Source organism: Chondrus crispus, genomic scaffold (genome assembly GCF_000350225.1).
Source record: "Chondrus crispus Stackhouse genomic scaffold, scaffold_155, whole genome shotgun sequence".
NCBI lineage: Eukaryota > Rhodophyta > Florideophyceae > Gigartinales > Gigartinaceae > Chondrus > Chondrus crispus.
This window is the reverse complement of record NW_005179036.1, coordinates 159,884-187,456: the sequence shown is the minus strand read 5'-3', so window position 1 is coordinate 187,456 and position 27,573 is coordinate 159,884. Positions and strand designations below refer to the sequence as shown.

Sequence of the window (27,573 nt, the reverse complement as noted above, 5' to 3'; positions counted from 1 at the left end):
TTTTACTTCTCGTTATGATCGCCTTCTTGCATCCTCAAAACGGCCCTAGTGCCGCTTGCAAGCGCGGTGCCAAGTCGCATGTTTCGCAGCCAGCGTCATGCTTTGTAGATACACAAATCGCGCCCATCTTTTCCTGCGACACGTCATGAAATTGGCAGCCACTGCTTCCCGGCTGCAAAACCGCTTCCGTAGACTCCTTGCGATGAGGAACAGCGTAACTGATATACCGCCACGGCTGCCCCGCGTTTCGACCCTGCGTGTCTGTAGACGAAACAGTCACGCGACCTGCCTGCATTGCGCACCCTTTCCTCACGTCTGAACGCCCACGCAAGTAATTACACACAGCGTAGGACAAAGCAACGTACTTGCACGCAATTTCTTTCATTGAGTTCTCAAGTGCCCACAAAATCGTGCACTTCGGTTCTCGTCTTCCAAGTACATTTTATATGTATCTGGTGCTGGACAGTTATGACTTGGAATTATCGTGTTTTTTTGACGTTGACGAGCCATCTTCAACGGCTCCGAGTATTGCGCAAGTACGAACAACAGCATTTCTGCTGTCTAGAGACGACAAGAGACCTCATTTGAGGCCATTTGATCTCATGTGAGGCCACTTATCAACTAATTCTTCTAGACCTGTGTTTGCTCAACAGGAACGAAAAAGATACTCTCGCCACCGCAGGGGACTTGCGCGTGGCGGATGGGTGGAGTTTTTGGTGGGATCTACACGTCTTTTCCAGCCATTTTAGAATGCCTAAAGAAGAAGCCTTTTTGACCAACCTCATAACGTTATGCGTTGATGTCTTTGAAACCAAAACCCCTGTTTAAAATGGCAACCGACTATTGAAACTTCATTACATTCTTAGTCTTTGTGTGTATCAATATATAGCAGTTGTCAATACACGTATTGACAACTGCTATCCAAATGTTTTGCAAGGTGTTATTGCCGAGGGCATATACGTTAAAGAAATAGCGTCCAAATTGACTTTCTAAAGTTTCGATTTAATGTATATATTTTTGCAAAACAAGCTGGCCTCATATGAGGCAAAGTGCCGGTCGTCTATAATGCACAATAGAGTGTCTTTCCGACAGGGGCTTGTCCTCATAGTATGAGGACCGCGATGTCCTGCCCTCATATGAGGGCAACTCTTTTTGTTGCAAAAACATATAAATTAAATTGAACATTTAAAAAGCTATCTTGAACCTATTTCCTTAACGTATTTGTTTTCGGCAATAACATCTTGCAGAACTCCGAGATAGCAGCTTTGATTGTGCACAGAGATTAATAATATAATGCAAACTGAATATCAAGTTGTGTTTTTAAACTGGCGTTTTTAGTTGCCAAATTATTTTACAGGCGGTTTTAAGGTGGTTTAAAAAAGCTTCACTTCCAGACATATCTAAGAACAACCAGGAAGATCATGCAATTCTCACAAACTTCTTTCTGGCTCTGACGCAAAATTCAAGTGTGGTCGGCGGCGGGGTATTTTTCCTTCTTTTCGAGAAGCGCAAGTCAAAAAAGAAGAACACGAATAGTGTCCTCATATGAGAATAATAGTCCGATAGACACAAGAGCAAAACAGTTATAAAAGGCTAATTTGACACATCCCAATAAACTATGATGTTTCTTTCACGAGTGTCTATCTGACCGTTCGTCCTCTTATGAGGACAAGAACTATTTTATTTTTTCTAGACAACGCAACGCGCGATTTAAATTCTGTTTTATGCAACCAGAAGTCCATCACCACAAGTAAAGCATCTACTCGTCAATTCTAGCGAAAAAGAATTCGTTGACGCACATAAGCTGTTCAAAGAAAAACTGGCATGCGGTAAGCATTTTTCTTTAAGCTAATTTTATACCAGTAGCGTAGAGACATTCCGTAGGGTGTTTTCTATTCGGTTTTAATATATGTGTACAAGACATGTACAAGAGTGACTGCAAGCAAGGTTTTCATGTTTTGGTCAGATACTCCATGTTTTTCGAATGACCTCATTTTCTTTCCCCTTCAATCCCGTATGTAAAGCTTGGTAGCCCTTTTGTTGAATACAAGTGAGCCTCTTTTTTCAAATTAGAACCCAGCCTAAAACGTTGACACATATTAATTACAATGCGACTGCTAATTTTACGACATATGCAATCGTTGATGAATAATGTAGACACTCAAATCACGTCGGGCGTGTTTTTCAGGGATGTAGGGAGGAAATTAGACGGCAATTCAGAAAAGAAAAGAAAATGAACTCTGGCCTTATTGAGACATTGGGTGGCGCAAAGCAACCGTTGCGAGGATAATTTCTTGAGTGTTTTATCGGTTGGGCGGGCATCGTATTCTGTAACAGACGACCATATTCAAAAGGGAACTAGCACCATGCGATACATGTGGTAGGTTTTGAATATGACGACGTTTGCAAGAACAATGGGCACGGACAACGACATGTTGAAATGGTTGCGGCAAGCAATTCGCAAACAAGTTGGGCAAATGCACGTGTCTGTCGGCAACGGTCATGCCTTCGATAGAGGAGCAATACCAAAAAGAAAGATAATTACTGCTGTAAGCCGGGAGGGACCAGCCGAGGCGAGACAACAGACTGGCAGCACGACCGCCTCTGTCACACTGGGTGGAGGGCGTGCACAAGGCCAGGACCAACCCGCCACAAAGTAACAGACATTCAGGCATTCACTTAGGGTTAATTCGGTTCGAATCGAGCCCATTCACCAAGCAGACATCAGTCAGCCCCGGTCGCCGTACAAATAATCACTACCACTTTCCTCTCCTTCTCCGCTCCACACAACTTTCCTCTCCTTCTCCGCTCCACACAACTTTCCTCTCCTTCTCCGCTCCACACAACTTTCGCGCCCTCGCTCGACAGCACCTTCCTTGCCTTCTTCCAACCCGCCAGACTTTCGTCCCTCTGCCTCTCCACTCTCGCTGCCCACATTCCCGCGTTGCGCTTTCGCAATGGCGCAAAGCCAACCATCTTCTGCTCCCCCCCCCGTCCCTGTCTCCGACCCGCCCCTTGCGCCCACCGCCCCTGCCACCACCCCGACCGCTACCGCTACCGCTACCGCTACTGCCACCCCTGCGGCATTCGCCGCCGCAGCCCCTGCTGCAGCCCCTGCGGCATTCGCCGCCGCAGCCCCTGTTGCAGCCCCTGCGGCATTCGCCGCCGCAGCCCCTGTTGCAGCCCCTGTGGCATCCGCCGCCGCAGCCCCTGCCGCAGCCCCTGCCGCAACCCCTGCCACAGCTCCCGCCGCAGCTCCCGCCGCTCCACCCGTCGCTTCACCCGCCACGGCCACTGCCGAAATACCGTCTGGGAGTGACGCACCCGCGCCCCTTCCTCCCCCCCCATCCCGAGCGAGCGTTCCTGCCGACGACGACGCCCGTTCTGCTCTTCCCCCCGCTCCTGCAACTACAACTGACTCCGCCCTTGCGGCGCCTCCCACAGCGCCTCCCGCAGCGTCCATGACCCCGACTGACTCGCCCCCTACCCACGCGCCCGTCTCCGCTCCGGAGCAGTCGTCGCTCACGACATCAGCATCGGCGACGCCAGCCCCCCATCTCGCAAACCCCGCCCCCCAATCAAATCCCGCCGAGCCTCACCTGTCTCCGGTAGCTTCATCCCCACCTTTGCCAACTCCCGAGGCCAAGCCCCAAACCCCCGACACGCCGGTCTCAGACAGAAACCAATCCTCCGCCGTTCCAAATACTTCCACGACCGTCACTGCAACCTCCGCCCCGGCCTCTAGCCATCCCGCCCCGCCCGCACCCTCCTCGCAATCGGTCCAACCCGCCCCGTCGCAGAACTCCAGTCCCTCCGCAGCCACCAAACTTGAATCGGACACGACGACGACGACTACCAACACCACGGCCGAAAATTCATCCGCAAATAGGAAGCGCAGTTTAGATTCTGCTTCCTCGCTTGACGGTTCCCCCACCAAGATTTCCAAGCTTGAGCGCGACTGCGAGCCTGTCTTGCCCACCACTTCCGCTTCGCCCCATACCGCAGATCCTCGCACGTCTTCCCCGTCTCCGCATTCGGCCGCTCCTCCTTCCTCGGTTCGACCCGCCCCTGCACACGCAACAACACCGCCTGGTCCGCGCAATAGGCGCCGCCACACATCCCCGACGAAGCAGCCCACGGCCGACGTCCCGGCTCAGTACGAACGCCCTTTTCCGCGAGGCCTCCCGAAGACCGTCAAGCACCGCCCTGAAAATGCGCGTGTCTTTATCGGCAATCTTGCTTCTGAGTACACTGACGTGGCCCAGATCATTAAGATCTTCCACAAGTACGGAGACTTGATCGAGGAACCTGTCTTGCGTCGCTCGTTTGGCTTTGTACAGTATTCTTCAGCAGAGGCTGCTAGTAGGGCTGTGGCTGGAGAGCAAGGTCGGATTATTGGTGGGATTGGTATAGATCTCTCTATTGCTGATAATCGCGAAGTTAAGCGTGGTACCCATGTCGCTAATAACACCCCGTTTGGCCAGCCCGCTCCGGCAGGAAAGGCCCATGCTCGCGGTAGAGTACGAGAGAGGGACTTTGGGTCTGAGGATAGGAATGACAAGTCCCGCAAGAGGCGCCGCTCCCTCTCCCCTGCCTCGGCTGCGAAGAAGGGTGGCGTCCATCCACCTCAGTACCGACGCATGAGGCCAGACCCGCGCAACGGTGTTTACCTTCGCATTCTGTGCATGAGCCCAACGGCGAGGTCCTACGCCAGACAATGTGAGAATACTTTCCGTTCCATGACTGGACTCCCCGCTGATGTTTTGCATATAGTCGCCGCTGGATTGGGTGAGGCTTTGGGCCGCGCGATGAGGGACGTCATTCCCTATGTTATGGTAGTCGCTTCAAAGGATGTCGACGATGGCACTTGTACGATTCGCACCCTCGAGAAGACTGGCTATGAGAAGTCTGGGCGAGGAAATGGTGTCATTCCTCTTCGCGAGGCGGTGGAAGTCTGCCTGATTGAGCGCGGAGTCATTGCGCCACAAAATATCGCCCAGCAAATGAACGGGGCCCCTCGCGGTGGCATGGGACGTACGGGCCATGGAGGTCGGCAAGGACCGCATGGAATGGGTAGTCATGGCCGTCAGTGGAACAGTCACAGTGGTGCGCATCCTGGAAATGCCCCAGTCGAAACAGCTAAACCTGGCTGGATGACTGGACAACCCCGTGCTCCACACCCGTCAAACCCGCGTGCAGCTGCAGGGAGCGTGGCTCCTGGAATTCATCATCAGCCGCCACATGGTGGTGTTGGCAATGTTGTCATGCCTGGAGGAGCGTATGGATACAATGGTGTGGAAGGAAATCGAGGCCACTACGGGAGTCATGGTCCTGGACCTCAAGCCGCGCCAGTGCCTCCTCATCGCCCGTCTCAAGGCTACGGTCTTGTACCAGCACAATCTCAGGGCGGTTATGAACCTGGACCACCTGTAAATCAAGGTGGTAACATGGTTGCTCCTGGGCATCAGAATGGTGGCGATTACATGCGTCGCAGTGGTGCGCCAGTCAACCCCGCACTAGGAATGCACCCCCCTGGCGGCTACATGGATAGATACAGGGGGCAGGTGAACAACCAGAACGCTAACAGTTACAATGGTCGCGGTGACAATCGAGAGTCTGAATATGATCCTGCGGCGGTGATGCCCGCACAGCGTGGACCAAACCCAAATTATGAGAATGGATGGAACCGGGAAGTTGCGCCCGTGAATCGCGAAACATATGGAGGCGACAGGCCTCCGGCACATCAACCTGCTGTGGCTCGAGACCGGAACGGTGGTTTCCAGACAATCGGTGGTGGGACTCAGGTATACCCAGGTGGGTCTGGAGGTGCCGCGGCGAACAATTATGGATATGACAGATCACAGAATCAGGGCGCTCTCGGGGGTCCGTACGCAGCGATGAACAATACCAGCGGTTACGACGCGCGTCAGAATGCATATCCAGGCGCTCAGGCGGCCGTTGGATACGGCCAATACGCCGGACCGCAGGGTGAGAATGGGATGCCTCCTCAGAGTGCAGAGGGTGTGAACAGGTATGGCGGTGGTATGTATGCTGAAGGGCAGCAACAAGCGTATACAGTCCCAGGTATGTACAACAGCGGTACGCCCGGTCCCGGTGGCCGTGGCGGTGGCTGGAGCGGTACAAATAGTAGCCATGCCCACGCGATGAACATGCACAGTCCCCCCATGGGCGGGGGTAGCAACATGAACCAGAGCGGAATGCCTCATGGCGGAATGGGGGGCCAAATAGCGATGCAAAGCAACGCCGGAAACCAGATGACCGGTTCAGCAGGCGGACACGCGGGCATGAACGGGTACGGGGTCTCCCAGTCGCGCGCTAACATGAACGGCGGATACATCGGGCGAGATGCAGGCGGCATGGGTAGCAGCCCACCGCAGGCGAATGCGAACAGCGGCGTTGGGGCCTCTGCAGCAGCTTCCGTGTTGGGACAGAGCGCAAAGACGGTGGACATTAACAAACTGACGAGCTTGATTTCAGTGTTTCAGCAGAAGCAAGCTGCGATGCAGACGGGACCGCAAAATCATATGCACGGACAGGGAAGGCATGACGCAGAAAGACAGCCCATGCAGGGATACGCGACGCAGCAGTTTCAAGGGCAGCCGAACCACCAGCGTAGTGGCGGCCAGCAAGGATATTATCGTTAAGCTTGCTTGGTGGTTGGTAGGCGGGTTTAGGATTCTCTGTTGCTCACAGTAAACAGTTTTTGCTTTTGAATAGCTTCAGATTTTTGCGACGGAGTTGGGCGATGTTGTTGTTCGAAGAAACGATTTAGGATCGGCCGAACAGGGGCAGGTACCTTCGAAGGGGCATCTGGGCCTGGGACACAACGAGGCCTGCACCTTGTCGCCGACTACCTTTCTACTCGCACTGGGAACTCCCCAGTCCATGAGCGCTGGCGTCTCAGCACCATCCTTACCTCTCTCATACTCCAATATACGGCTTTATCCGTAAACCGACGTAGGTTACGGCTTCCCCCGGTTGCTCTACAGACCCTCGGTAGACCCTGATGCTCTAGTGTCGGGCCGCCCCAATACTCTCTCAATAAAGTCGACCATTCAAGGTACTGGGTAATGGACACAGACGAAACAACAGAGGTGACACAGAACGATGACCACATGCAAGACGTGTACACGTGTCGTCATTAGACAGTAACGATCCGAGTGCTCTGAGCTCGACCACATCAACCTGCCCCACCGGTCTCATGTACCCTTACATACCGAATGCCAAACCAAATGTTCGATATGAAGCTAACCACGTTCTTCAATCGAAACTCATCCACTCCTCAGCCTTGCACCAACATGACGGCCTCCGCCTTCGCATCGGTCCCGGCTCTAGCCCGTCCCCCTCATCAATTGCACCGTCCCTGCCTCGCCCGGCCTCACCGCCATGTCCCACTTCCCTCGCGCCTCAAATGCTGCGCCAATCTGCCTTCCCCCGTCCCCTCCAAACCTTTCTCCGACACCCCTGACGAGCCCAGCCATCCAGACCTCATACCCGCGGCCGTTTCACGCGCTCGCCTTCTCCGCCGCATCGCCATGTCCTGTGTCGCCGCTTCCTGCCTCGCCCATGTGCTTCCCGTGGATGCGAGCGTCGCCGCCCTGGTCCGATCCGGAGACCCCACCAGCTTTGCATCAGGGCTGACAGCCGCTTTCCTGCTCGTACTGGCGAGTGAAATTGGCGATAAGACCTTTTTCATCTCTGCCTTGCTGAGTATGAAGTATTCCCGCGTCCTCGTGCTGGTCGGTACCATGATTGCCCTGGGCGGCATGACCATCATTTCCGTCGGCATTGGGCAGGTCTTCCATGCCCTGCCGGCGAGCCTCAATTCAGCCATCCCGTTCGACGACTACGCCGCTGTCGCCCTGCTGCTGTGGTTCGGTTTTCAGAACATCCGCGACGGGCTCACCATGGCTGACGATGAGGACGACGAGTTGCAGGACGCCAAGGATGTTGTCGCGGGTAAGGGCGTGGAGAAGAAGGGAGGCATGCGCGTCGTCGCAGAGACGAGTAGCCTGATTTTTTTGGCCGAATGGGGCGACAAGTCCATGCTGGCTACCGTCGCTCTGGCCGCCGCGAAGAGCCCCTTGGGCGTCATTGTGGGGGGTATTAGCGGCCATCTCGTCGCCTCAATTATTGCCGTTGTGGGCGGGTCATTTTTGGGCAAATTCGTTAGTGAGAAGACGGCTAGGTTGATCGCGGGCGTGCTCTTCATCGTATTTGCCATCTTGACCACTTTCAGTATTTATTGAGACGGGGAGAGGTAGACGGAAACTGACTTTGAACTTCGCAGGGAAGCTCGTATTTGATGTGTACATAAAATTTCATTACAGCGATGCTACGGAGGACGAGTAGGGACACGCGGGGGATGTCGGAGTAAACGGGCAATGGCATCGCGTTTTTCCAGAGGGCTTCGCTAGTTGTCTTTGCGCATTCGCAGCCGCTTGTCTGCAACCGCTGTTTGCACCGCCAAGCTCTTCAGGTTTTCATTTGGTAGAGCCAGAAAGGTGCTCGCTGACAAAGTGTTAAAACTACTAACCTCTGCGATAGCTCTTTGCGTGACCTCGATGGAGGCGAACAAACGCCATTCCGCGTCAATTTTGCGATTGGGTGACGCTCAACCCTGTTGCACTACAACTCAACCTTTCCCTGTCGGCTAGCCGCATGCGCGTCTGCGAGGCCCTGAAAAAGTCTCACGTAGGCCTTCTCTCCCTTCCGAAAGCTGTCGATGCGTCCAAACTCGTCCGGGGCATGTACGTTTTCGTCAGAGTGTCCGAACGCAAGCATAGTCGTTTCCACAGAGAGGATTTCGCGTAAAAGCGTGAACACGGGGATGGAGCCACCCATTCCCATTCCCACAGGTTCGCGACCGAACAAATTCCGCAGAACTGCGGCGACGACTGTGTTGCCGGGCGTGTCTTTGGACGTTTTGAAAGGGCTCCCGCTGAAGGGGTTGCGCGTGATTTCTAGGACTGCCCCCGGGATTTTGGCGGCTGCCAAGGTTAGATGGGATTCGATAAGCTTGCGGGAGGTGTCCGCGCTCTGGCTACTCACCTGCACCAAGTGAGTAGAAAGAAATTTGTTGCACACGAAAAAAGCAAAGTCAGACACGGTTGGAAGCATTCAGTTGCTGAAACCGGAAGCACCTTGGCCTGGAACAGAGGTTTTTGTACGTACTGTGCGGCACACAAGTTTTGCATGCGCTTCGCGAGGTAGCACTGTCTTGATACCCTCCCCAGAAAAACCGCCCCACATGCCGACAACTTCGATAGTCGGACGTGCCCATGTTCTGCTCGACCTCGTACAGACCAAAACAACAAATGGGAAACAGGAGCGAGAACGTCAGAATCTCACAAGAGAGCTTCGACCACTGGGGCTGCGTGAGATGGACACGCCTCCCGTTGACCACCGGCGGGCGCCAACCGCGCGAAAGGGAAAAGGAGCCTATCGTACCTCTCATAAAAATTAAACCCTATTTCGCCCACAGAAACATTGACCCCTTCGTGTCTTAGCCGTTCGCTCTCCGGCACCGGGTACTTTGCAATGTCGGCGCGCTCTTCCTCAGTAAGGTCGTCAACGTCATCGTAATACCCGTGCACGTTAATCCTCCCAGTCTCCATGTCATGCAGCGACGCCAGTAGGTGCGCCATCGCGTGGAGCGGATTCTGCACGCCTCCCCCAAAAGATCCGCTATGCATGTCGCGGTCCGCCGTCCGAAGCGTGAGCTCCATAGCGAACGCCCCACGCAACATCAGACATAGGCTGGGAGTCGTGGGAGACACCATGCCTCCGTCAGCGCTGAAGGCGTAATCGGCGGCAAATTTGGCGGCGTGATGCTCCAGAAGCTGCCGCATATGCGGAGACCCAATCTCCTCCTCGCCCTCAAGAAGAAGCTTAACGTTGACAGGGAGCTTTTTGAAAGTCTTCAAATACGCCTTAATGGCGACAACCGGAACGTACATATTCCCTTTGTCATCGCTGGCGCCCCTCCCATAGAGCTTCCCCTCCCGAACGTGAGGTTCGAAAGGCGGCGTAGTCCACAAATCCACCGGGTCGGCTGGTTGGACGTCGAAATGTCCGTAAATTAGAACAGTGGGTGCATCGGGGTCGTCGGCGCGTAACCAATCTGCATACACTGATGGATGGCCTTTTGTTTCGAGAATCTCAACATTCTCTAACCCAGCGTCCTGGAGATCTGCCTTGAGCCACTTTGCACACTCGCGTACGTCGTGAGCGTGGTCGTGGTCACTAGAAACTGATGGGATGGAAACAAAATCGATGAGGTTCTGAAGGTTTGCATCTCCATGCTCCGCGAGCCATTCTTCAACCGGGTTAAGGTCGATTGCCTCCGCATAGCAGCGTGAGAAATGAAACTGGATCGTCAGCAACAAGATCGCCGAGATACGTAATACTGGAACCAGTTGTATTCTTCGACGCTTCTGGCAGTGATTCATTATGGAAGAGGCAGTCACGACCTACAATTCCCTTTTGAGTTCGGCAGAGGGGATGAGGTGGTGGCATGTTTAGAGGAGAACTCATAGAGAAAGTACCACGCACGTTTTGTCATATAATGTCATGCTGGCCACCGTTTATCTTTTCGTCGCTCACGTGTAACAATTTCGGAGAGCACTGTACTGACCTTCCCTCAAGAGATCAGGGGACCAAATCCGTAAGCTTGTTTTATAGATCACGCTTACCGAAACCTCATCGAATTACTCGACTGGCAGGGCCCGTCGTCCTCGAAGCAAACTGCATCGTATTCTCCATGAGCGTCTAACTAGGCTTGAAATGACCGTCAGAAATTGAGGTGGTGCTGAACTCCCGACGCCCAATTTTAAAGGATCCTGTTCGACGTACTGGGGCACCGTCAAGCACAACAGACGCGATAGAACTGATGAATTTAGCGTTGCCTTCATGCATCTCATGTGTCGAAGATGTCCATGTGCTCTCAGTGCCCAAGATTCATACTGCTTGTTCTTCTCTCGTGGTAGAATAATCAACCGAGTTCCATGTGGACATGCGCTCGGCCTACCCTACAGTAGCTCTCGCAAAGAAATACAACCATGAGGCAAACGGTTCCTTCTACTAACATGAAACGCTATCTCTCCCGCAGAAACTTCATTCTCCATCAGAAAAGCACGTTTATCGGTTACAATCGCTAGGTGACAACTATTCAAATTGACAACGAGTTTGCAACATAATTTTGTAACAACACTGGACAGCTGTTTCCCCATAGAGTAGACTTGGACATACCAAAGCATCTCGGTGTGTCTCCCACTACAGCTCATCCTTCCCATTGTTGTCTTCTGGAGCCTCTATCTTCCCAGTCAACAGGGACAGCTCATGCAGTAGTTGGACATATGCCCTTTCCCCACGCCGAAAGCTTTCCAGTCTCGCAAATTCATTCGGCGAATGAGCCAAATTGTCGGGTTCTGCAAATGCAAACAACGTTGTCTCAAGCCCGAGAATCTGGTGAATCATACTCACAGCCCCAATTGTTCCGCCGCCACGAATGAAAACAGGTTTGCGATTGTAAAGCTCCGTCAGAACTCTCGCAGCTGCTTGCATCCCTGTGCCATTCTTTCTCAAACTGACAGGGGCTCCGTCTTCATTTGGCTCCGGTTTTATCTCTAAAGTCACCCCCGGGATCCTTGCAGCTTCTCTCTGGAAATGCTCCAGCAGTAGCCGATTTGTCCGAATCGGATCCTGCCTGGGTACCTGTCAGTCGAAGGCACGCACGGTTTTTCAAGGCATTCTTGTTCTTAGTTGTCGACTTGAAAAAAGTCCTTTTGTCTGTAGTATCAACAGGATCTGCTCTAGACTTACCGTTCGACAAGCGATCTTTGCGTGTGCTTGGCTCGGTATTATAGTCTTAATGCCTTGTTCTATATACCCGCCCCACATGCCGACTATTTCGATAGTCGGGCGAACGGATATCCTGTGCCGGTGCAAGTCCATTGGCCAAAAAGAGAGAAGCTGTTAGGAAGCGCAATCGCTTGAGGTCCACATTCGCCCTCGTCGCGGAAGGGACATCATAAATCAGTAGCCGTTGAGCAGCAACTATCCTACCTTTCCCAAAACGTATACCCCTCTTCGCCAACAGATATGTTAACGCCATTTTGGCTCATCATATCCTCCGAAGAAATGGGAAACGCTTCCATATCCTTGCGTTCACCCACATCAGCCTCATCGACTTCATCATAAAACCCGGGGACAAGAATCCTTCCACTCTCAATATCCCGAAGTGAAGAAAGCAGACGCGAAAGAGCGTGAATCGGATTTTGCACGCCACCTCCAAGGAACCCGCTATGCATATCTCTATCGGCCACACGCACCGCAATCTCGTAGCAAAGCGAACCCCTCAAACTGAGAACCAAACTCGGAATGCTTCGAGAGACCATACCGCCATCCACGCTGTACGCGTAGTCCGCCCGAAAACGCTCCCTCTGTTCAACTAGGACATGCCTCAAATTGGGCGAGCCAATCTCCTCCTCCCCCTCGAGCAGCAACTTAACGTTAACTGGGAGTCCTCCACCCACCTTTAAAAACGCTTTTATCGCCATCAAAGGCACATACATATTCCCCTTGTCGTCGCTGGCTCCCCGGGCGTATACCTTCCCGTCGCGCACATCTGGCTGGAACGGCGGGGTGGTCCACAAGTCTAGCGGGTCTTCTGGTTGGACATCATAATGGCCGTAGATGAGCACTGTTGGGGCGTCTAGAGGGGCATGAAGCCAGTCTGCGTAGACAACGGGATGTCCGCCAGTTTCTAGCAAGTCCACATGGTGCATTCCTGCGGCAGTAAGATCGTCCGCTAGCCATTCAGCGCAACGGCGTACCTGAGGGGCGCGGTAAGGATCTGCGGAGATAGAGGGGATGGAAAGAAAGGTGATAAGTTGGTCGAGATTAGTGCCAGCGTTGGTCGACAGCCATTGATGGACTGCAGTTAGATTGTGTGGGTTTGCAGCGACGTTTGAGAGAAGGCAGAGGGCTATGACAAGAGGGGCACTGATCATATTAGAGGAGGGCAGGGGTGGAGAGGATATGTGTGAATCAAAGCGCGAACGGCATTTTCTCAGAAGAAGCTTCGCGAGAAACAGAGGGGTGTACTTGACTTAATGCCTGGGGAATTGTGCAGAGTTGGTCCATTGATATCGTGATCGGGTCGCTCACTAGGATTGGGTCCATCTTTGTCTACAAACAAGTGCCAAATATCTCGAAGTAAACGCGCAGGCACACTGCCGCTCGATGCGCGCATAAGACGCATGAAACATGCGATCATATCAAGCACGATGCGCATGTGTGTTTTCATTCCAGAGAGGGCTGGGCATATGCAATTCGGCACCATCAGGTCGCACGTGTCACACGATCTTGTGAGGAGGTTGCGAATTGCATCCTTCTGCACTACCCTACCCAAGGGTAGCAGAAACAACTTTGGAAACTGTTTTTTCTGGCAACGGTTGTGGAAACGCTTGAACAAAGATTCCTGCTCCATACCTTCTCCATGGACGAAACAAGAAAAATCGCAAAAGGCATTAATATTGAGAAGTACTGGTTGTTCAAATACGGAAGACGTTCATGTGCTTAGCCCATTAAACCAGCAACGTGGTTTATCTTCACACCGCACACTTAATCAACACTGCCGCCAAAAAAAAACAATTGTCGATTGTGAGAAACGATCTTAACTATACGTGTAGGCTAGCTTGAGAGGAGATACAATAACACGTTGACAGCACCTAGGGTTCTATGCCCTTGTTGCTGTATTTCAAGAGCGCAGTGCTACATCTTGCGGCAGAGTCACGTTTTATTGCGAGACTCGCAATGTGTTAAGTTTCGGAATATGCGTCAGAACGGGAAGGTGTGGTTGCATAAAAGTTGCAGTGTTAGAGGTGGTGTCCCGAAGTAGGAGCTCCCTTCAAGGAGCGTCTCAGAGACGTAATTCGGTTCATAAAAAATTCTCAAAAATATGACTAAATATGGTCTGATTTATCTTTAAACGCCCCCTCGATTCTCGCGCTCAATCTCGAAACAGGAAATACAGTAAGCAATTTGTGAACACAAAATCCGCATTGGGAATCTCGATACGCACGCATTCCCTTTTTTTATTTGCTCGAGACACATGATGATAGAGGCGCAAGGCAATTGAGAAACTATCGTTCCACACCAGACGCGTCGCCAATCTACACTTTCGATAACGACCCGAGTTCTATCTCGGCAAGTATACTTGTGCTTCTTCAATCGCTTTGACTCGCTCCTCCGCCTCCGCTTCTATCCTCTTCTTCTTCCTTGATAAACTCGAGAGCGAAAAAACAAAAAGCTGACCAGTTAGCTAGCTACCTTTTGACTCCATCCAAGGTACGTAGTGAACGACTGCGTGACCAACATACCTGTACAAAACATAAAGAGTCGCAGTTAGCAGTGCTGCGAATGCTAGGAACACGAGGACGAGAATTACGCCGAGACCGGCCCTCGTCATGCCAATAGCTACAAAAAAAGAATTAATAGATAAACAGTAAGCACGCTGTCTCAACTATATCTGCATCAAAACCGCTGTGACGAAATTACATGTACCAGGATCTAGGACTTACTCTGGCAAGAGCATTCAAAGAAATCCGTCGTGACGACGGTTTGCGACTTGGAACCATTGCAGCATCGTTCGCTGAGCCAAAAGTCTCCGCAGGAAAAATCGACCTGTGACGGCATGCCAGCATTAAACGGAACACAGGTAGATGCGCAGGCCTCTTCCGAGAGCTGTTGGCACAGTTGCGCAAAGGCGCGCGACGGCGAAAGGTCGTGAACGAGGAGCAAAAATTGGAGCTGCGAAAAAAAATAGTTTGTACGCGGGGTCATCGTGAAGGTAAGGTTCGCATCAAAAATGTGCTTTGCTGGCTAAAGGCCGGCGGAGGCGGCGAGACTCAAGAGGGTTTATGCGTCAACGTTCCTAGTGGGGTGACGGCGGCAGTGGATAGATAGGCGCCGTCAAATGTACTGACACAGAAAGGCGAACGTTTGTTGTACGTATTTTTACTCTCTTCTCTGCTTTTGTCACGGTGGCTACTCGTCGCTCTAGCAGGAGGGCGGGTGAGATCGGCCGGGTGAGATTCGCTTGTCAGTCGGCAGGCGAAGAGGAGGGAGCCGAGAGTTGCGTGCTAAAGAAAAAGAAAACAGAAGGGGTACAATTTGGCGGGAGCAAGTAATTGTGGGAGTGTAATTACGAAGGCGGTGGCGCAGCAACAACGGAATCGTCGCCGCGGACGTCAAAATCCGAGGGCCAACTAAACGCACCTGACGTTACCGACGCTATTTCTCATCGACACGCGTCACCAAAGCCTCCCCGGCGCCTCGCGTTTTTCTTAAGTGCTCCTTCCCTGCTGCCGTTTCCCCGCCGCCCCCCTTGCCAACCCCTCCGCGACCCCCGACCCCGTCTCATTTCCCCCCTCCCGCCTCCTATCCGCTCCGCCCCTTTTTCCGCGTCTCATTCTGCTTCCAACCCCCCGCGCACTATGGGCTCCGCCCTCAGCGCGTGCACGGGGCGCCCGGGAGGGAAGGACGGCGACCTTCCGTGCGTCCTGCTCGTCGGCTTGGACGGCTCCGGCACCACCACCATTCTCTACCAAGTTAAGCACGGCAAGAAGCTCGAAACCATCCCTACCCTCGGCATGAACAAGGAGATCGTTAAAGTCGACGGCATGGACTTTGAGTTGTACGACGTCGGCGGACTCGAAAAAGTCCGCGCCCTTTGGCGCACCTATTCCAAGGAAGCCAACGGCGTAGCGTACGTCGTCGATAGCTCAGATCCCAACCGACTACCCCAGGCGGCCGAGGAGCTCAAGAAGCTCTTCTTTGGCGACAAAAAGAAGAAAAGCCTCATCGTTCCCGATATCCCGCTCCTCGTCCTCGCCAACAAACAGGACGTCGCCGACGCGGTCTCCATCGACACGGTCGCCAAAGATCTTGAGCTCCACGACCTCCCCGTCAGGAACTACAAGGTGCTCCCCACCGTCGCCACGGATGGCACAAACCTGCGCGAAGGCCTGAAGTGGATGGTCGATCAGCTCAAGCTCTACGGCTACTAGTTGATTGTTCACTTGAGTCTCTCTTCTCGGATCAGTCCCCACCCCGCCCCATTTCCCCACGCCCGACTACAACCTCTCCCGCCCCCGCCGAAAGTCCCAACCTGCACATAGTCCCTCTTTCCCATTTCAAGACAATCGTTTCTCCCCTCGTATCCTCCGCTTCTTTCCCTCACTTCCTCGCCCTTTCACCGCGCCCCTCTCCCATTATATCTCGTCACGCTTCCTCCGCGCCGTTTTTTTTTTTGTAGCTCGCCTCCGTCGCGGTTCACGACCATCACGACCAGCACCTTCTGCGCCCCGGCTCTGCCTCACGGACGTCTACTCTGTTGCTCACTTGGTCTAATGCCAAGTTCTGGGCAGTACCTCCTGCGCATCCCAATCGCCCCTCCGACATTTCCGCACCATGTACATCCTATTTCGTCCGCTCTTTAAAGTAAACGAACGATTCGGCATCTCCTAGCCCCAGCGTACCGCCTCTGCCGCCCGTTCGCGCTCCACTGAAGCGTGCTCCACTGAAGCGTGCTCCACTGAAGCGTGTTTTAGCACTGCCGATACCCTGAACTATTTTATGAATGCGAATGCGTCGAGCCGGCGAGGGGCAGCGACATTATTAATTTGCTCATAGCAAAGCAAGAGCGAAGGAGTAACCCAATTCACGTGCACTCCACTACAGTATTGCATGTCCATATCGCTCAAGCCGGGGCTGCTGCCACATTTCAATCATAGCATACCGCACTGAGGCCCCCGCTCCCGTGGCAATCCACTGTAGGCGGGTTTGTGCCAGGACAGTCATTCTAGCTGTCGGAGGCCTGGCCGGATCTGCAGTCAACTTACAACTCTCGAAAAAGGTATGAAACGAGTGCTGAATCTCGTCGCATTCGGAGGCGTGTGGGAAGGCGTTTTTTATGAAATGCCTAAAACGGAGAAACCCCCTCGGCAGCTCAGAGAAGCTGCAGAGAAGCTGCAGAGAAGCTGCAGAGAAGCCCCCTCGGCGGCTCATGCCCGGGTCTCAGAATTCCACAAACATAGGCTGTACCCAAGGGTAGGCCTTGCCGAAAATGATGGAACTACAGGGGTCCGGTCCGATGGCCCTCTTTACTCTGCTCGCTGTGCGTCGTCGTCTTATGTGCTATTCTCTACTGTCCTGGACAGGTTGTCTTGTGCGGTCTGTCAGAAAATACGTATAATTCAGTACACTGTCAGGCTACGAGACCATGATAATCAACGTGCAGTGCCACAGCAGGCTGGCGACTCGGAGACCTTGCCCCTCCAAGTAACCATGCCGCCGTACAAGTACCAGTGCCGGGCTTTGGCGAAAATGAACTTGGAACATGGCTCTTCAAAAGGCGGGGAAATGGAAGCATCCTTGCGACAGACTTACGTATGAGCAAAAAGCACAACAGTGGCACACAGTATATACGCTAGTACGTGGGACAAATAGATCCACATATCTCTTCAGTTGCAATGACGTTTAGAGGGTTTGTCATATATACCGTACAGTCGGAGCTCTTCCTGCACTCACTCCGTTCATTGTCTTATTGCCCATGAACATCAAGTGCTTCCATTGTACAGTGTCTCCTCAAACCTCGTCGCCAGACGATGCCCTTCTTCCAACTCCTTTTTCAGAAATGAGTGAACCATTCGTGTATAGAGGAGTCATTCGACAAACAGGGACTGCTCCATTAATGAAAGGTCCGAGTCTTTTAAGAGGAAGTGGGCAGATTTTATGAGGTTCCGCAACAAAGGAAGAGCTCTTCAATGAGAACAAACTGGACAGGGCAACCATGCTTCACAGTTAAAACTTCGGCGTATGCCTCATCTGAAGAGCCAAATGTTTTTTCACCAAGTCTCCCGGTAAATGGTGCAGCGGATGTGTCAGTGGGGCCCTTTCCGGAGCATATGGCACCCGCCGTTGCTGTAATGCACTGCACATGTCGGACAAACCCCCTCATCTCGCGACAACCGCGGCCCCTTTTAGATTCTCAATGCACAGCCTACCGAAGTTAATGTGGCCAGAAGTGCAAACTGTTCGACTGCTGTACTTGCGCTTTTTATACACTGTGTGATCGTCAATGACAGAGGCATTGTCACGTGACCGTAAGAAAAAACTTGTCCTCTACAGCTAGGTTGAAACTCAACCAGGGTAATCAAGATGGCTCTTGCACATCCTCATGCCATTTCTTGGCACGTGGGCACAGGTGTTTGGGCCCTTGTAAAGATCATGGCAGAACATGTGACGGCGCATGCGTGTCAGTGCATATCGTACCTTCGCAAACAACAGTACCCCACGAGCAAATACGCCCTCTTTCAAACTGTTCAAATGCTCCCACTCGAGACGCGTCGAAAACCTGTTCTCACTGTCTGTTTTGCTCTGATGCATGCTGCTACGTGCAAGGTTGCACAAAACATTTACTACTGCGACACGGACTCTCCAGTACTAACTGGTACGGCATCGCTGCATGGTGTATCGCCGCCATTTGCCTTTTCCTTATTCACCTTCATGGCATCCATTTTAAATTGCATATCGTCCATTTTGGATTTCAGTTCTTTCAGCTCGGATTGCAGCTTCTCAAATTGCGTGCTCATGGCTTTGCTTGCACCTTCACGGCCATTGGCTGCACGCTTGGCGCGCCTCCGGAATGAACGAATCTTCGATTTGTCCTGATTGCTGCTGAGCTTTTCGAGGTCCTCTAGCGCCTTCGATGGACTCCCTGCGTCTGCTAGGATCGCCAGCACACTCCCAGCTGCATCGCGCATCGGCTTCGCCGCATCACTGTTCCGACAGATCTTCTCCACAAATTCAAACGCCTTCATCCTCGCTGCAGGTCCTTCCCAAGTCACAGCTTGTCCGATAGCACGAATTACCGTACCCCTCACGCGCGGCGCCAACTTGAAGTTCTGCGGGTCTACATTGCGCATGAGCACTTCTGTAGCTTTCCAGTCTCTTAATTGTCCAAGCGCAATGGCGGCCGATTGAGGAATTTCAAAACCCTTGCCATGTTTCACTGGGTCTTCAAGGAAGGAAGTGAATAGGTCCAAGTACTCAAGCTTTCTTGTTTTCCCCAATCCTCGAAGTGCCGTTCCTATAGCCCCGTATGGTCGCATCATTTCATGCCCCTCTTTCACAAACTTCAGCAGGGCCGTTTCCGCGGACGTGTGCCTATATTCTCCAACTGCAGTCAATATTGCTGGAACAACGCGCGCGTCCGGCTCTGAAAATGCAGCGTCGATCAGAGCTGGTAGTGTACTCAAATGAGCTGCCTTCCCGAGATTCTCTGCAATTATGCAACGAAGTCCCCAATGCTTCTCATCTTTTAGAGCTTCTGCAAGAGCGCTACGTGCACGCTTCGAACCAGATTCGTGTAGTAACTTCACTGCTTGATGACGCCCCGCGAACGTTGGAGCGTTAGTCAAGGAACGCAGGGACATATCCTCACCTAAACCGGAGAACTTTGTCAGGTTGTGAAGTACCTTTTTCTGTGGATCAATGACGACTTGCAGAGGTTTGTTGTGCAACCTCATGATAAACTGGCCTGTCGCCGCCCCAGACTGTAGTGCAATAGTGTGGGATTCCCAACCTCCAGAATTTACCTCCACAGCAAATTCCACCGAAATATCAAAGAGACCTACGCCTTTCTTGTCATCCATTTGTGTTTGTTTCAAAGAGACACTTGCGTGTCCACCCTTTGACGAATCGTAGGAATATGAAGCCTCGAGTACTGGGTGGCCTTTGCTATAAAACCACTGCTCAAAATACGAGCAAAGCTGCTCCCCAGTGAATTTTTCAAGGTCTTTCCGAAAGTCATCAGTTTCTACCGTTTGCCAACTCCTGTTGTGTAGGTAAAAGGAGACGGCATTCCAGAAAATTTCGTCACCAAGTTTCACCCGCAACATATGAAGCCTCCAAGCGCCATTCGTGTAAAGATGTCTATCGAAAACGTCCCATGAGCTTTCGTACTTTCGATTCACAATCGGTCGGACGTATTCCAAAGTTTCTGCAAACGACACTTCACTATATCGCGCAAGGGTGTATTGGAAGTCATCATTACCATTCTTATAATGATACCATTCTGCGGAAATGAGAGTGGCAAACGATTCCTTCAAAAAACTGTGACAAAAATCTGCGCAGACCACCAAATCTCCGAACCAACTAGAGAAAGCCATCAAAACAAGTACCGCTGTTAGTGACACTCAACAGAAGCATGGACAACTAAAAGCTACCAGAGAAATCGCGAGCCTTACCTGTGAGCCAGTTCATGCACAATAGTAGAGGAAACTCTATGAGCACGTTCGTTTGTGCTTCTTTCATCGAGCATATACCACTCATCATAAGAAACTAATGAACTATTCTCCATGGCCCCCCCTACCTCGCCGCAAGCCCACTGGTAGTACTTTGGCCACGGCAGCTTGCAATGCACCTTGCCCTCCATAAATTCGATCATTTCCTTCGTCTGCCCGAATGTCAGCGCAAGGTCTCCCACTGTGTACGCATGTCGACCTCCCGAGGGCGCGAAATAGGCAATCTTCTTGCCGCTGTGTTTCCCGCCATCGGCTCTAATGAACTTGCCAATCGCCACACAGAGCAAGTAGCTCGGCGTAATCTGCTTCATTTCCCAGGTTGTGACCTTCACAGAGTCGCTGGTCTCCTCTGAAACGAGCTCGCCATTCGCGAGCGCAGTAAGGTCTTCCGCGGCGGGCGTTCGCAGCGTAAATGAGATGGTGGTGCGCACGACGGGATGGTCGACGACCGGAAGCCAATACCGTGCCCTCTCCGTCTCATGATCACTCACAACGAAATGACCATCGCCCTTCCGTGAGAACAAAAGCCCATCAATTGGATCCGTCACACAATAGTCTACATGAATTTCTATTACCTGCCCCTTCGAAAACGGCAAGGTGAAGACGATATCAATGACGTGTCCGTTATACGTATGCGTAACGTGATCGTCATTCGGTGAAGAAACCTTCACTTGAGTAAAGTCCTCGGCGTTCAAAGAAAGCGTTCTCGCCCCGGGCCACTGCGCGGTAACAGTATGCGTAGCGCGTCCCTTGACGGTGCGCGAGCGAATGTCGAATGAGAGATCGAGGGCGAGATGCGTCGGGCGTAGAGGAAGTCTCGGCTGGTAGTGAGGCGTCGCGTGGGAATCGGTAAAGGGATCTTGCATGGAGATCAGCTGGCACTCATTTTCGAGTTGGTCTTCTTGGAAGACATCAATGGCGGTGCAAGTGCAAGGCATTGTGGGACTGCACTGCGGCGAGAAAATGCAGGTGAGGCGGGGGATACTCAGCAGATGAGATGTTTTGCCAGGGACGTTAAAGGTGAGATGTGAAAGACGTCGGTGCTGGAGGGTGCGCACTGAATCTGCAGAGAGCGGGAATACACGTTCCTGTTTTTCCCTGTGTTACCCTTGGTAGTGGCAAGACCGATGCGCGGCAAATGACTGCAGCTCTCTTTTGGAAACGGATGACGGTTACCCAAGTCTGACCGAAATACGGATTACAGTTTAGGGCGAGCTCGAATGACAGGAAGGATGTGACCAAATTTTGGGCACAACTGTCTGGGCCCGCTTCCAATTTCTCATTTTACAGTACAGAGTGTATTGCCGAACGAAAACTCAGCGAATATCTCCAAGGGCTGCACTAAATCCCATCCTATGGTACGTATGTATATCTTCCCATATGATATCACTGAATCATCACCATTAGTAGCTAAGCCGGTGGTGCCTACGTTTCTATACTGAGGTTTGATGGACAAACACTAGCGGCGCAATGCTGTTTACTGCTTCGGTCATGAATCTTGCATGGATACATACAAGAACCTTCACGCTTTGAAGATCCCGAAAGCAACGTAAAAGAAGGGTAATGTTGTTGTAGTAGTAGCTCGAGTACCTTATAAGACACGCAGTGTGCCCCCTCTTTATCCTACATCAAGATATCTAACATTCCCAATACGTACAAAAATACTACTCGCAATGCGTCCCGGTTCGTAAACGAACTATGCGCAGACCTCCAAAGCTGCGACATCCCTTTACTGATCTACCAGGAGGTTTCAGGCTCAATCGCGCCCGCTCCTCTGAAGAGGCGTGAATTTCGTGTAAGTATTTAGACCTGGCCGCGACGTTCAAACACTCTCACCGCTCCAACCTAAAACGTTTTCCTAAAATTCAAACCCCGGCACTTGGTAATGTCCGTCTAGAGAGCTTGTCATTTCCATCGCATAGCACCGCAACTATACGACCGGACCAGCGTTTCGAAATTTTGAGACACTGCGTTGTTGACCAGAGGGAAATTTCATCATCCTTCTAATAGGTACCTCTGTTAAAAGAGTTTTTATACAGTGAAGCAATACTCAAGCCATTTGGCCGAAATTATTGCACCCACGCTGGATTCTATGCGACGCATCCACTCACCCACTTTTGTGATGAAACCACCATCGCTATGCATGTCGCTCTGCTTTTTCATCCACGAAACAGCAACTCTTCACAACCTTACACAGACTCCTGGCCTTAAAGGGGAAAGCGGTATTTGCGATATGTTCTTGGGAGGACCTCATCGCCATTTCGCGCAGAAAAACGAGTGTGCTTCTTCAGGTCCTGCAGGAGACGCCATTACTCGATACAAGACAATTCGCAAGTAATAAGTCATTCTCACACGCCGGATTGAATCGACTGATCAAGTCAGCAATGGACAATGAAGAAGAACCTGAGTCTCATGAGTTCAGGACCACAAGCACCGAATTGGATATGGAAACGTTCCGCACTCTGTTTCAATTCTATAGTAGCAAATTCACACCATTCCAAAATAATGGGAGCGCGTCATTCTGCTGGCATTTGATAGAACGAGCCAAAGCGAACAGTGTCTTCCCTCAAGCGCTGAATTATCTTACGCAGGTCATATCTGCGCGCTTCACACCCCATCGTCTTCCCGTGCTCATCCATGAACTCCTCAGTCGCAACGATGGTATCCATTCGAGTATTCTCAATTTGGAGGACGACGTCAAGGGAGCATATGAGGCTCGATACGATCCAAATATGTCAATTCTCGGAAAATGGTACAAGGGTCGAATTGAACTCGCCCAACTAGGCGAGAGGTTTAATCTGGAAAGGGTAGAGACTGACAACCTTAACGAGAAAAGAAAAAAAAGGATGAGAGAATGGAAAGCTTCATTGCAAGAAGCTGGAGAAGATGAAGAACCTCAAACTCTGCATCGTCCCAGAAGTTCGATAATTACAGAGAGAAAGACTCCGTGGAAAGATTCTCAGTTATTGCTTGAGGTGAAAGTCGCTGCATTTGCGGATATTTTTTTAACGACTAAGGCATTATTCTTCTCGGAGGATGACTGCGCACATTATACGCATGCAGAGCTGGTTGTTGAGAAAGTCATTGAATCAGTGGTTGGGATCAACAGCGAATGCCCTAATATCCGAGCCGAGAAACGGGTGCGGAAACGACTTGACGAGTACGTTTTCTGGTTGATGGAATCTAGGAAGCAATTTTCTCCCTGGGAGCTCTCCTTTATTTTGCCCAGAGACAATGCTGCTTCGACGTATCGAAAAACATTTATGGAAACCCGTCAGCAATGCACAGAAGAAGACGCTCGACAGTTTTTTCCATCTGCCAAGATTGGGATAAGGAGACCAGTTGATATGCAGGCTACGTTTTCATGGAAAGAGCACGGACCAGTAAGATGTATGCCGATTCTTGCATACGAATCCTCGCTTATACTACTAGTTGTCTTCCGCTGTACCCAGGAACAAGTGTACAAGAAAAACCTCATGGCGCACAACACGAGCACCATTCACCCACAACTCGAACTACCCATTCTGGATGTTGTGGAGATTCCAGATATCTTAAAGGGAATAGAAGAGTATCGTGATCCCAGCACAGTTGCGATAGGACGCCGAAACGCTCAACCAGGACGAAAGAAGACGAAGGGGATATCGGAACTCGAGCCTGGCCCGACACGAGGCAATGACTACGACGGTGCGGGTGAGGGTGCCGGCGATACAGAAGAAATGTTGCCAACGGGGGAGGAACCTATAGATCAGGACGGCGAGCAAGGAACAGGGACTCAGTTCGTGGACGACGATGATTTGCTCAATGATTTTAACATATTCATGCAAGAGAATGACATTCAGGTAAGGGGGACTGAAGATGGTAGGAGAAAAAAGGGCCATGGATATTTCGGCCGTCCAGATGATCTCACGTATGTCCCTGAGCGACTGACTCAAGGAAGCGGAGAAGAAGAGAACAACGAGCAGAATAAAAATCCAGGAGCTGTGACCCCCCACAGCCTTGAACGAGTGTTCCACGGAGACAAGACTGCCGAGCAATTGGCGAGAACTACGGAGCAAGCTCCAACGGGTGTCGAAGAAGAGTATCAAGATATCCTGGCTGGCATATTCCGTGACGAGTCCAATGGCCTCGGTGCACTTGCTGCAGACGGAGAACCTGTTTTAGAACCAGGAAACATTCCTAACCCTGCGTTAGGAGAACTTGAAAACAACCCCTCATTCAACCCGTATGGCGCTGTTCCACCCCCATCTGGTCTATCCGGCATTTTCGACACGGAACTTCCAACGCATTCTGGATTCTTATTCGGCCAAGGTGCGACTGACGTTCAGGAGGGCATGAATGCGCAGCTGGACGCATCAACGTCAAATATGCCGGGAAGTGGTGGTTTAGAATTTTTGAATAGCATCCCCTCATACCCAACCAACAACCATCATTCAGGACCGAGCCAGAATGTCATCGAACCACTCAGGCACAACGGAATTGCGGAAACAGCTCCGATATTTGACCAAGGCGGTGTTAGCCAGTTCGGACTGAGGACTGGAAGCGCACAGGACTTTGACGGAGATGTAGAAATGATGGATTAAGCGCCGTATGTTCTAGAGAAAAAAGACAGTTCTGGAGATTCAGAGGGGATGCAATATTGGCATTTGCAATGATGCAATTTCCGGATTTAGTCGTAGTTCTTGACTGAAAATGTTCGTATCTATCTTGACCCTTTAGTGGAGACTGAAATGTGTAAACGACCGAGATTGAACAAAATGGACGAAGACGACGAAAGCACTTTCGAATGGGAAGTTGTACACGTTTGGGCCATTGTACAAAATTCTACAACACAGAGGCTTAACAGTTTTCCATGTCTAGAGCACTGGAGCATCCCATGCAGTCCGATGCGAAATCCAGAAATCCTCAGGGATGTTCATGATTAACATCTCTGAGGATTTCTGTTCGCTATGATGGCGATTAATATCTACAGGCACAGAAGCGAACCAATTTAGTGCGAGAGGAAAACAATAATTGGTCTTGTTGGGGCCTCTCAATATCCAGATAAGCCAACTCACACACGTGTCAAGCACTTCCCTTTTTCAACCATCCCGCTGTTGAACACACACCCGGCTCAACAGGAAACATCAGCATCTCCTGCGCAGCAATCCCGTTACTCATTCCCATCCGCGTCACCATGACCACTACCCCCATGAAAATTGGCAAGCTCAAGGTCGGCCAACTCCGAAAGGAGCTGCAGTCGCGCGGCTTAGACACATCCGGCACGCGCCCCGCACTCATGAAGCGCCTCAAGGAGGCGCTGGAGGCGGCAGAAAACGCACCGGAAAAGCCTGCGGAAGCCGCAGAGGAAGTTGCGCAGCAGAAGACCGAGGCGGCGCGGACGGAAGAAGAAACGGGACAGGCGGCGGCGGCGGCAGAACAAGCGGCGGCGGTAGATCAGGCAGTCCCAGAAGAGACGATCGTGGAAGGGGGCGCGAGCGAGGGGGTGCCGGCCGAGAAGGTGGAGGAGCAGGAAGGCGGGAAGGCGATCGCGACGGGGAGCCTAGTGCGCGCGAGCGAGGAGTCGATGGACGAGCGGCTGCGGAAGCGGAGGGAACGCTTTGGGATTGTGGAGCGTGCGAAGACTGAAGGGAAGGGGAAAACACGGGAGACAGAGGAGGAGCGTAAGTTTGAGGAGGCGAAGAAGAGACGCGCCGAGAAATTTGGGACGGCGGAAGAGGGAGAGGAAGGGATTTCAAAAGAGGAGAGGGAGAGGAGGTTGAAGAGGCAGAGGAGGTTTCAGTCCATTGGGAATGCGACGGCAGTCTAAGGAGTTTGTGAATAAAGAGGGCTGTGCGAGATTGATGAGTTTGTTTACGGTATTCGAATGGAGCTAATCGAGCCCCAACTCGAGCTTGGCGTTGTGTAGAGAGGAAGGGGCAAAAGACGATAACAGAATATAACCGGGAGTCATGTGATGATGGTTTACTACATGACGGTAGGTCTATTTCTTCGCTGCGCTTTTGTCGGCCTTCTCGGCGGCCTTCTCAGCCGCGCGCTTCTTCCGGATACCCTCGAGTTTCTTGTTGGATTTCTCGATACGCAGCGACCTATACGCAGTCTTGGCGCGATCATCATTGGTGATAGGGCGGACTTCAATCTCAGCAGTGGTCTTCTGAATGGGCATGAGCTTACCCTCCAGTTGGGCGGCCATGGCCAGCTCCTCCTTCTTGGCCTCGCCTTCCTTCGGCTTCGCGGGATTCTTCGGGAAGACTATGAGCTTGGTCTTGAACTCCTTGAGCCTCTGGACGTTATCCTGCATGGCGTCCAAGGAGCGGTTCTTCCTGCGTGGGTCGACAGCGATGCCGATGGTGGGCGCGTAGCGCACGGCAATGCCGGCCTCCTTGAGCTCCTCGAGCGAGAAGCCGCGGCCCAGACGCACGTGCATGTTGTACTTGTTCGTCGGGCAGCGCACGATGGGGCGCAGAAGCCCGTCGATCGGGCGCGGAGCAGACTTGGCGTACTTGAGCACGCGCGCCGAACGGCGACGACGCTTGCGCATCGGCTGCTCGAACCACGTGCGCACGCGCAGCTGCCATTCCTTGCGGAAATGGTTATTCGGGATCACATTGTTGTGCTTCATCGTGCGTTAAGGGAGGGAGCACGCCACGAGGAGGGCGTCGGATCGAACAAAATGCTGCGCGCGGGTGAGGGGTGCTGGGGAAGCAGCTATCGGTGCGAGTGATAGGAGTCTGAGGGAGAGGGGCGTGATCGCGTGCAGTGGGGCGGCACGGGTCGCCGAGCGGCGGCGGCTGCGTGGGGGGCGGTATGATAACTGCAGGATTTTGGCAGGGGAGCGATTGGATCGCCTCTGTGAAGGGATCAAGGAGCCGGTGTGAGAGGAGGCATACTGACAGCGGCTTACACGAGTTGTTCATGAGAGAGCGAAAGTTAGGGGGAAGTGATTCAACGGATGGGACGGGTGTCAGGTAGGGAGGGCCCGTGAATTTCTGTTGCCGAAAAAAAAGCGAAAAACAATCCGCCGACGCCGCTTCTGGGCCAACCACCCGCTCCTCCAATCCCACGACCGGCCGCATCGCCCACCCCCCGATCCCCCGCTCCTGTCCCATCCCTCTAATAAAGCTCCCCATTTCCCCCTCTCCCTCCTCCCCCCCCTTCCCCCCCCCCCCCCCCCTCCCATCCT

General features: G+C 52.2%; 9 protein-coding genes; 4 read left to right on the top strand and 5 right to left on the bottom strand.

Moving 5' to 3' along the window:
- The first annotated feature begins 2,957 nt into the window (after positions 1 to 2,957).
- CHC_T00010315001 (Hypothetical protein containing a RRM-binding domain) lies at positions 2,958 to 6,665 on the top strand. The gene has a single exon (XM_005714092.1). The coding sequence runs from the start codon at positions 2,958 to 2,960 to the stop codon at positions 6,663 to 6,665; it is 3,708 nt and encodes a 1,235-aa protein (XP_005714149.1).
- A 1,984-nt stretch (positions 6,666 to 8,649) lies between these two features.
- On the bottom strand, positions 8,650 to 10,785 carry CHC_T00002762001 (hypothetical protein). The gene is made up of 4 exons (XM_005714091.1): positions 10,735 to 10,785; positions 9,472 to 10,493; positions 9,196 to 9,307; positions 8,650 to 9,072 (listed from the first exon to the last, which is right to left on the bottom strand). The coding sequence occupies exons 1-4, from the start codon at positions 10,783 to 10,785 to the stop codon at positions 8,650 to 8,652; spliced, it is 1,608 nt and encodes a 535-aa protein (XP_005714148.1).
- A 6-nt stretch (positions 10,786 to 10,791) lies between these two features.
- On the bottom strand, positions 10,792 to 10,938 carry CHC_T00002761001 (hypothetical protein). Its single transcript, XM_005714090.1, has one exon. It carries the CDS (start codon positions 10,936 to 10,938, stop codon positions 10,792 to 10,794), a length of 147 nt encoding a protein of 48 aa, XP_005714147.1.
- Positions 10,939 to 11,295: 357 nt separating this feature from the next.
- On the bottom strand, positions 11,296 to 13,276 carry CHC_T00002760001 (hypothetical protein). Its single transcript, XM_005714089.1, has 4 exons — positions 13,134 to 13,276; positions 12,088 to 13,026; positions 11,793 to 11,956; positions 11,296 to 11,675 (listed from the first exon to the last, which is right to left on the bottom strand). The coding sequence occupies exons 1-4, from the start codon at positions 13,274 to 13,276 to the stop codon at positions 11,296 to 11,298; spliced, it is 1,626 nt and encodes a 541-aa protein (XP_005714146.1).
- Positions 13,277 to 15,316: 2,040 nt separating this feature from the next.
- Positions 15,317 to 16,546, top strand: CHC_T00010006001 (ArfX1). XM_005714088.1 is given in 3 exon segments: positions 15,317 to 15,521; positions 15,522 to 16,094; positions 16,095 to 16,546. 1 exon segment carries the CDS (start codon positions 15,522 to 15,524, stop codon positions 16,092 to 16,094), a length of 573 nt encoding a protein of 190 aa, XP_005714145.1. The 5' UTR covers positions 15,317 to 15,521; the 3' UTR covers positions 16,095 to 16,546.
- A 1,306-nt stretch (positions 16,547 to 17,852) lies between these two features.
- Positions 17,853 to 18,101, top strand: CHC_T00002759001 (hypothetical protein). Its single transcript, XM_005714087.1, has one exon. It carries the CDS (start codon positions 17,853 to 17,855, stop codon positions 18,099 to 18,101), a length of 249 nt encoding a protein of 82 aa, XP_005714144.1.
- Positions 18,102 to 18,116: 15 nt separating this feature from the next.
- On the bottom strand, positions 18,117 to 21,676 carry CHC_T00002758001 (hypothetical protein). XM_005714086.1 is given in 4 exon segments: positions 18,117 to 18,506; positions 18,507 to 20,244; positions 20,337 to 21,481; positions 21,647 to 21,676. 3 exon segments carry the CDS (start codon positions 21,674 to 21,676, stop codon positions 18,507 to 18,509), a joined length of 2,913 nt encoding a protein of 970 aa, XP_005714143.1. The 3' UTR covers positions 18,117 to 18,506.
- Positions 21,677 to 25,566: 3,890 nt separating this feature from the next.
- CHC_T00002757001 (hypothetical protein) lies at positions 25,567 to 26,199 on the top strand. Its single transcript, XM_005714085.1, has one exon. It carries the CDS (start codon positions 25,567 to 25,569, stop codon positions 26,197 to 26,199), a length of 633 nt encoding a protein of 210 aa, XP_005714142.1.
- Positions 26,200 to 26,373: 174 nt separating this feature from the next.
- On the bottom strand, positions 26,374 to 27,012 carry CHC_T00010286001 (60S ribosomal protein L13). The gene has a single exon (XM_005714084.1). The coding sequence runs from the start codon at positions 27,010 to 27,012 to the stop codon at positions 26,374 to 26,376; it is 639 nt and encodes a 212-aa protein (XP_005714141.1).
- Positions 27,013 to 27,573: the final 561 nt, after the last annotated feature.

Coding starts and splice junctions, on each gene's coding strand:
- CHC_T00010315001 (XM_005714092.1), top strand. CDS start 2,958: ATGGCGCAAAGCCAACCATCTTCTGCTCCCCCCCCCGTCCCTGTCTCC.
- CHC_T00002762001 (XM_005714091.1), bottom strand. CDS start 10,785: ATGGAGAATACGATGCAGTTTGCTTCGAGGACGACGGGCCCTGCCAGT. Junction 10,494..10,734: donor CGACGGGCCCTGCCAGTCGA/GTAATTCGATGA, acceptor AGGGAATTGTAG/GTCGTGACTGCCTCTTCCAT. Junction 9,308..9,471: donor GGGTTTAATTTTTATGAGAG/GTACGATAGGCT, acceptor GAGGTCGAGCAG/AACATGGGCACGTCCGACTA.
- CHC_T00002761001 (XM_005714090.1), bottom strand. CDS start 10,938: ATGCATGAAGGCAACGCTAAATTCATCAGTTCTATCGCGTCTGTTGTG.
- CHC_T00002760001 (XM_005714089.1), bottom strand. CDS start 13,276: ATGCGCGCATCGAGCGGCAGTGTGCCTGCGCGTTTACTTCGAGATATT. Junction 11,957..12,087: donor GGGTATACGTTTTGGGAAAG/GTAGGATAGTTG, acceptor GCACCGGCACAG/GATATCCGTTCGCCCGACTA. Junction 11,676..11,792: donor GACAAAAGGACTTTTTTCAA/GTCGACAACTAA, acceptor TCCAGAGAGAAG/CTGCAAGGATCCCGGGGGTG.
- CHC_T00010006001 (XM_005714088.1), top strand. CDS start 15,522: ATGGGCTCCGCCCTCAGCGCGTGCACGGGGCGCCCGGGAGGGAAGGAC.
- CHC_T00002759001 (XM_005714087.1), top strand. CDS start 17,853: ATGAGAACAAACTGGACAGGGCAACCATGCTTCACAGTTAAAACTTCG.
- CHC_T00002758001 (XM_005714086.1), bottom strand. CDS start 21,676: ATGAGAAATTGGAAGCGGGCCCAGACAGTT. Junction 21,482..21,646: donor GGAAGCGGGCCCAGACAGTT/GTGCCCAAAATT, acceptor AGGGAAAAACAG/GAACGTGTATTCCCGCTCTC. Junction 20,245..20,336: donor GTGCATGAACTGGCTCACAG/GTAAGGCTCGCG, acceptor GGCTTTCTCTAG/TTGGTTCGGAGATTTGGTGG.
- CHC_T00002757001 (XM_005714085.1), top strand. CDS start 25,567: ATGACCACTACCCCCATGAAAATTGGCAAGCTCAAGGTCGGCCAACTC.
- CHC_T00010286001 (XM_005714084.1), bottom strand. CDS start 27,012: ATGAAGCACAACAATGTGATCCCGAATAACCATTTCCGCAAGGAATGG.